The sequence below is a fragment of the Coffea eugenioides genome, chromosome 8 (genome assembly GCF_003713205.1).
Source record: "Coffea eugenioides isolate CCC68of chromosome 8, Ceug_1.0, whole genome shotgun sequence".
Lineage (NCBI taxonomy): Eukaryota > Viridiplantae > Streptophyta > Magnoliopsida > Gentianales > Rubiaceae > Coffea > Coffea eugenioides.
This window is the reverse complement of record NC_040042.1, coordinates 9,825,074-9,833,219: the sequence shown is the minus strand read 5'-3', so window position 1 is coordinate 9,833,219 and position 8,146 is coordinate 9,825,074. Positions and strand designations below refer to the sequence as shown.

Below are 8,146 nucleotides of genomic sequence, written 5' to 3'. Positions count from 1 at the left end.
AGTGGGAAAGTAAATATTACCATAATGAGATTTAGCTTGGATGGACTATTCATAACTTAATTTATATGTTGAAGAGCTCAATAAACACTTATACAAGTTGAAAGACCAATAAAATCATTGGTAAAAGTTGAGGGACAATTGGGAGTCATTTACCCAAAAATTTTACTCGAGATAAAAATGGATTTGAAAGCATTTCCTACAACTAGTAATGTCCGTTTTTCCTGGTGAAAATCTGGAGCTTATGAAACCCTGTAAATGAAAAAAGGTCATCGCTCTTCTGTGTGCTCCTATATCACTTTAGGCTTTAATGTTGAAACATCCAAAGATTGCATATTCCTTGGGACTCTATATTGTATACTTTGAACTCTTCCTAAAATTCATTCACCAGCATTGTTCCTTTTTTTTTCATAACATTCTTTATAAGTTGGTTGTGTTATAGGGACAATATTTCATTTAAATCGGTTTTTTAAAATTATATTCACTACAACAAAAATGACTTTTCGTGACATGTTTATAAGGACACTTGCTGGTTTGTGTCATTATAACACTTCTATTATGACACTTATTATCAACTCAATAATATACACTCTAATTTTTTTTTATCTGATTTAAAAATAATAATGTGCCTTTAGATTACCTATCATGACACTTGAGAAAATGTGAGATATACCAAAAAAAAAAAAAAGAAAGGCACAAAACAACATCACAGTGAATTGGCGAAAGATTCATTTGCTGTGAAATATTCAAAACTTCCAATTTGCCGGCCAAAACACTTAGTCAAATTTTGCTTCTTCTGATCTCTCACTCTCTCTGCAAACTAAACTCTCGGCAAATTATGTCTCAACCAAGTAGGGGCGTTAAGACCGGAGCTTTTTGTAGATGGCGCAAGACGATTGTAGATGGGTAAAGGAAACCTGAAAAATAACAGACCACCGAGGTACTAAATGAGACTTTCTTCCACTTTCTTTCCCTTCGCTCTTTCTGGCTCCCGTGACCAGTTAAAGTAAGGAAGAATCAGCCACGAGATTCATCATCTCCGCTTTCAGTTCATTCCATTCCTCAAGCTCACCGCCATCTTTCTCCCCACAACCGCCACCACTACCGCTACCGGAATGTTATTTCTCTTTTCCCTAGCTACTTTCCTTCTACAATCACCAATAGCTGTACCAGTACCAGCACCAGCACCAGCACCAGCTGTTCTTCCTCTTCTTCTTCTTCTTCCTATTTTTGGGATTTCAATTTCTGACAAAACCATGATTTCTGTTTCGCCTGGAAAAGCTAAGGCAAACCGATCGTTGTATATTGTAGCTGGGGTGTTTGAGAAATTTACTGAGAGAGTAATTAAAGCGGTTATGTTTTCCCAGAGGGAGGCGAAAGCTTTGGAGGTAGAAATGGTGTATACCCAGCATCTTTTGCTAGGACTTATCGCAGAAGATCGTGCTTCCGGTGGGTTTTTAGGCTCTGGAATCACAATCGAGATGGCTCTCCAAGCCATTCAGAGCATTTGGCATATCGATACTGATGAGGAGGAGGAGAATGGTAAGGGTAATGGGAGTGGTCTTGGTCCTGAGGGGTCATGAAGAAGGCCATGAAAGAATTTAAAAACTTTCATATTTAGGAGTTCCTCTCACTGCATGTTTTTTTTTCTTTTATTTTCTTTTCAGTACAGAGAAAGCTTTATAATACTCACATAGCATTGTGTCACTCCAAGCTTTCTAATGCTTCAGCCCTTTGGCTTCATTTTTTGTACACCTAATGTTAAGTCCAAACTCAGTTTTAAGTTTTAGATAGTCGTTGATCTGAAAGAGTTATTTGTTCTTGACATTATTAAAAGAAGAGTGAGTCACAACAATGTTTAAGACTTTCTCAATAGCGAGATTCATGACTAAGATTTACAAAATTGATAGGATGATCTGGTGGAAATAATAATAAACTTCTGCCAGTTTTTTCATGTGACCCGTGACCTTGTATGTAGACTTTATGTCGGATGTTAATTGCATAATCTTTGTTGAATCTTGATGAATGCTTGAATTTAATTTTGTGTCTAAGGTACTCTTTTAAGGAATAAATTCAAACGCGAGTTTGTGCAGTGTGAATCGTATTTTATTGATATTACTTTTTTAACTTCAACTCTAGTTTCGGTCTCATGATGCCTGTGTAGTGCCAGCCTGCTCTTAAGTTGAGTGATGAATGAAAAGAATATGTTGGATCTCATAAATCTTTACACTTATCAGATGCTTATAGTGCATTGCTTGACATACTTACCTGATAATGTAACTGTGACAGCTCTATCTATTGGGGAATGCATTAGTGGAATCACTATCTAACGCAGAATACTCTAAACTGACATCAGTATGGCCTTCACTTCCTTATTCATTTCACCTTTAGTTTTTGAAACTCCGGTACCTATCCTTATTGCGGAATTTGTCTTTGGAAGACAGTTCACGATTTCTGAGAATGATTTTTCTTTTACTGGTTTTAGTAGCTCTTATTTTTGCTTTCTTATGGCCAAGACATTTTCAGGTCAAATCTGTGATTGCTGAAGTGAGGGAAAGATTTCAATCACATTCAATGAGGTCATATAGAGCTAGATTTCTGAGGTAATAGCTATATTGTATTTGTTTTGTATGTGTTTGGTCCTTTAAGTGGTGAAAGCTTACCGATCTCTTGCTGCTACTTGTATGTTTGGATTTAAATATTTCATCAATCTTATTGCCTTGTTAAAGTTTAATTACAATGCCCTCTATATAGTATATTATGCTTGAAAAGTCTTCAGCTTCTGGAATGTGAAAATGAAGGTCAATATTTTTTTTGCTTGTCTAGATTTTGTTTTGGACCTCTATTTTGGGAGACTTGCTAATGTGTTTGAATGCCAATTTGCCAAATATTATTTAATTGGAGCTGTACTAAAGTTGAGTTATGAAGTTGATGTATTACATGTTTACAACATCCTGTAATCTTGTTTTGAACTTAAATTGTATGGGAATACTTCACGTGTATTAGTCATGTATGGTTTCCTCTTAGCAATTTCATCATTTTTTGAGAGTTCATGTTCACTATTACCTGCACATTATAAATGTAAAACTTTCTACTTTCGGTTTTGTTATCCTGATCTTTTTTTTCTCCACTTGCAGAATATATGAACTCTGCCTGAATGACAATGAGACATCTTTCTTGGAGATGGAGCAAGTCCAACAATTTTCCTCCTCCTCATCAGTATCGCTGCAGGAGAGCTTAATGATCAACACCTTGCAGTTTAATCTTTCAGTGCGTACTCCTTATGTCTTCATGAGGCGCTTTCTTAAAGCTACAAGTTCTTTCTACTTGTTAGGGAAGAGAATCTTTTAGTTTGTCCACAAGAGAATCTTTCAAGTTTGTACTTGTTAGGGATTTGCTATGTTAGTACTTATTACTGACTTTTAGTTCAACAAATTATATTTGAGCATTGACTTTTACTTTTAAATTACTATATGCATTCTGTTCTTTGGGATAATTTTACAAGTCCTTTGGGTTTCTGATTGACGAAATGTATAGCAGGGAACACTACCTGCAGGTTGCTTCTATATCAAACAAAAAAAGAAAAAAAAAACTCCTGACAATTAAAAGTGTCAGCATAGAATTCGATATCCTAATGTTGTACTATAGCTATCCTGACACTTTCAATTATCAAGAAAATGAATTTTTGTTGGCAGATGGGATGTTATAACAGCATAGTTTTCCTGACACATTTGAAGCTACGAGCCTATCCCCACATTGGAAGGGACGACACTCGTATGAGGTGTGAGGAAAGGTAAAGTGTCAGGTTAGATTATCTATACTGACACCTTTAAATGCCGTTAAATGTCATTTTTGTTGTAGTGCTTCCATGTCTCATGATTCAAAGACTAAGCTCCATGCATGATCTTCCACCTTATGTATGTATTTTGTTAACATGTTCCTCGAGTTTGCAACCATGCATGTCCACCAATTATTCTGAAACCATTTCTTTGATTAATCGATAAATATTCTCGGTGGTCATTAACTGGCTGTCCAGAACGAATCGGATCAATGTTTTCATGTTAATGTAGAAGATATGTTTTCTTCGTTTACTAGTAACAGAAAACAGCTTTTGCTTATAACTACGTTGCAATTTTTCATTTTCTATTGGGTCTATCAAGTTTTAAATCTCTAATAACTTGATTAACTTTGATTTTAACTTTCTTGAACTGTGATTTTCAGGTCACACGTGATGGAAGCATTTGTGGGAATTCTCATAGATACTTTGAATTCCATGATCCAGAAGGAGCATAGATTGCCTTGTGGTGTTGCAACCAACATGCAAAAGCTTTCAAGCTTGCTCTCCACCATCAAGGAAGTCCTTGAAGATGCAGAGCAGCAGCGATTCACAAACAAGGCAATACAACTCTGGTTTAAGGAGCTCAATGTTGTTGCCTGTGAAATCGATGATGTATTAGATGACTACGCAGCTGAAGCCTCAAGAGTCAAGTACAAAAAGTCTGGTTGTTTAAGTTTTATGTGTTACCCTGTAGCAGGAAACTTAGTGTTTCGTCACAGGATTGGGACAAGGATGAAGGAGATCCTTGAAAAATTTAATGCAATTGCTGATGAGCAAACAAAGCTTGGTTTGAGTGATCAGAAGCGTGGGAGCTATTTCAATGCAAGCCGTGAGACTGGATCCACGGTAAATGAACCTGAAGTTCTTGGAAGGGACGAGGAAAAAGGGCAGATTGTAGACATCTTGATGAAAGAAAAGGATAGAGATGATCAGAATGTATCAGTGCTCCCTATAGTGGGTGTTGGAGGCCTTGGAAAGACAACACTTGCCCAATTGGTGTTTAATGATGAGCGCATAGTCACTCATTTTGAGCCAAAACTCTGGGTTTGGGTTTCAGAGGATTTCGATGGGAAGAGGATTATAAAAGCCTTAATTGAGTCTGTAGAAAAGACTTTTATTGGAGACTTACCCTTGGATACTCTCGAAAGCAATCTTCAAGAGTTATTGAGAGGGAAAAGATACTTGATTGTACTGGATGATGTCTGGAATGAGAATCCACGGGAATGGAAGAAGCTGAAATCTGTTCTGGAATGCGGATCAAGTGGTAGTTCAATTGTCGTGACAACTCGCATGGAGAAGGTTGCCACAATAATGGGCACATTACAAACATATTATCTGTCGAGTTTGTCAGAGAATTTGTGTTGGTCACTATTTAGGCAACGGGCATTTGGCCGTCAAGAGGCTAAAGAATATCCTAACCTTGTAGTTATTGAAAAAGAGATTGTGAAAAAATGTGGTGGTGTTCCGCTGGCTGCAACGGCTCTCGGAGACTTTCTACGATTTAAAAGGGAAGAAAATGAATGGAACTACGTGAAGTGCAGTGAAATTTGGAACTTACCTGAAGATAAAGTGCATATCTTGCCCGCATTGAGATTGAGCTACCTTAATCTTCCGGTAGAGTTGAGAGGTTGCTTTGCATATTGTGCAGTATTTCCCAAGGGATCTAAAATTAAAAAAGAAGAGGTAATACATTTGTGGATGGCAAATGGATTGATTTCATCTAATGAAACGATGGAAGTGGAAGATGTTGGTGTTGCTGTGCTGACTGAACTATATTATAGATCACTATTCCAAGCAGTAAAGGAAGATGAATTTGGCAATGCCCTCACTTTTAAGATGCATGATCTTGTCCATGATCTGGCTCGATCAGTAATGGATGCTAAACACGGTGGAACAGAGTCAAATAGAGCCATGATGTTGGATATCACAGGCACTGGCCAGTTTTCTTCTTTCTTGTCAAAATGTGGTTCCCTGAGGGCGCTCATTGTAAGATCAGCACAGTCGGAAGAAGTGCTTACTAAGTTGCCACCTGCTGTAAGCAAGCTGAAACATTTAAGGCATTTAGATCTTTCGGGATCTGACATTGATGAACTACCCAATTCAATTTGTGACTTGTGGAATTTGCAAATTTTAAACCTAAATGATTGTGAATATCTTCGGTGTCTGCCCAAAGGCATGAGATTCCTCAGAAATCTTCGACATCTTTGTCTACAGAGGTGTGGGAATTTGACTGACATGCCAAATGGAACTGGGAAGTTGACTTGCCTGCGGACGTTGAGTATGGTCGTCTTGGGTGGCCAAAAAGGCTTCCAACTAAGTGAGTTGCGAGACTTAAATGAGCTTAGAGGAGAGCTAATAATTAGGAACCTTGAGAGGGTTGAAGATAAAAAGGATGTAGTAGAAGCTTGCTTAATTAGAAAACAGAGTCTCCGCAGGCTGTATTTGTATTTTAATTGGGGTTCTGAAAGAACGCTTCAATGGTACAAAGATGAGGAAGTGCTTGAAGCCTTGAAACCCTTCGCTAACCTTCAATCGCTGCACATAGAAGGCTTCAACGGTTCATCATTTCCGGCTTGGTTTTCAACTGTAACAACTGTTCGTGTGTACAACAGTGCAACGGATTACATAGTTGAGAGTACCGCCACTGCTGCTACAAGGTCCCCATCATTGAAAACACTGGTGTTATGGGACATGCCCAACCTACAAGGAATGTTAAAAAGAGAAGTCCAAACACTAGTGTTCTCTCAACTTCAATCCTTGTATTTTTTGGATTGCCCAACGTTGATGTTGCCATTGCCACGTATGCCGTCCCTAAAGGAGTTAGACGTCAATATGTGCCCGAACATGGCATGGGATTCAATCTCCACTCTCACTAGTCTTAACTCCCTTGAAGTTGGGAACATTGAAGGATTGAGCTGTTTTCCAGAAGAGATGCTACAAAATCTTAGTCTTCTTGAATCGCTGAAAATTAAGCAGATGAAGATTCTGCAAGCCTTACCCAGAAGCTTCGCCAGCCTCACGGCTTTGAAGGAGTTGACCATCGAGGAATGTCCCAAGCTGGAGTCTCTACCAGAAGAAGGATTGCGAGGCCTTGCTTCCTTGCAAGAACTCCATTTGTTCGACTGCTTTAATTTGGTGAGTCTCTCAATGGGGACTAAAGCCCTCAAATCCCTGACTCATCTACGCATCTTCGGGTCAAACGCGACAGCTTTGCCAGAGGAAGTCAAACATTTCCCCGCATTACAAGAACTGGAGCTGGAGAGTTTTTCCAATCTAACTTCATTGCCAGACTGGTTTGGAGACCACCTCACTTCTCTTCGACACCTGACACTATGGTCTTGTCCGAAGCTTAAAACACTTCCATCTAGCATTCAAATGATGACAACACTCCAAAGTTTGACTATACGTCACTGCGACCTACTGGGACCACGGTGTGAAAGGGGAGGAGAGGAGTGGCACATCCCGTACCTGAAAATTGAGTAATACAATTATATAGGAGTGGGTCTGCATATCATGTATATTATGTAATAAAGTATTTGTGTACCGTCCTGTAAGTGTGGAGAAGACCAACACTTGTACCTAATTGATACCATGCCCAGTTGATATGAATTTAGTCATTTGCTAGAGCTTGGATTAAATGAAGAAGATATTTGGCATTTCATTGCAGTTCTAGCTTTTTTTTCATAATGCTTTTACTTTAGACCGTCCACATTTGAAAATGTAAGATTAATTATGAAAAATAAATAAATACAAGAAAGTGTAGGTAAGATTAAATAAGGAAAACATATGAATGCAAAGAAGAATAATAATTATTAATATGTGCATATACATGATAGATTATATGAATTTTAGATGTGTTAATCAATTACTAGGCATGTCAAGTAATTGATTTGGGCCAATATAAAATTTTTCAAAGTAGATATGGACCTATGCAGTGAAGTTGCAAAATTAGAATTCTTAATTGATATGATTGGAAAATTCTCGATGTGGTAATTGGAAGTTTGGAAATTCAAATCATTGCAATTTTCAGCAATTGCACCTTATGGATGTGCAATTGGTACCATAGTGCACGTTAGTATTGCATTCTTATGGATGCAAACAATTTGCTACCATATCAACAGTGTCTTTAAAAAAGTCTTAAAATGCCCAAGGCAGAAATGGCAACCATATTTGAAAATGAGAAAGGAGAAGCAAGGAATATAATTGGGAAGGCACAACAGGAGTGGATTGAATATGAGGAGGTGACAGGAAGAGCAAGGAAGGAAATGGAGGGTGAAGTAGGGTCTGATCAGCATAGAAAGGTTAGTGAAC

At 38.0% G+C, this 8,146-nt stretch overlaps 1 protein-coding gene across 1 annotated transcript; it reads left to right on the top strand.

The window, feature by feature from the left end:
* Window positions 1-1,253: 1,253 nt before the first annotated feature.
* LOC113780193 (putative disease resistance protein RGA1) lies at window positions 1,254-7,318 on the top strand. Its single transcript, XM_027326007.1, has 4 exons — window positions 1,254-1,573; window positions 3,135-3,267; window positions 3,693-3,790; window positions 4,219-7,318. Exons 1-4 carry the CDS (start codon window positions 1,254-1,256, stop codon window positions 7,316-7,318), a joined length of 3,651 nt encoding a protein of 1,216 aa, XP_027181808.1.
* The last annotated feature ends 828 nt before the right edge of the window (window positions 7,319-8,146 follow it).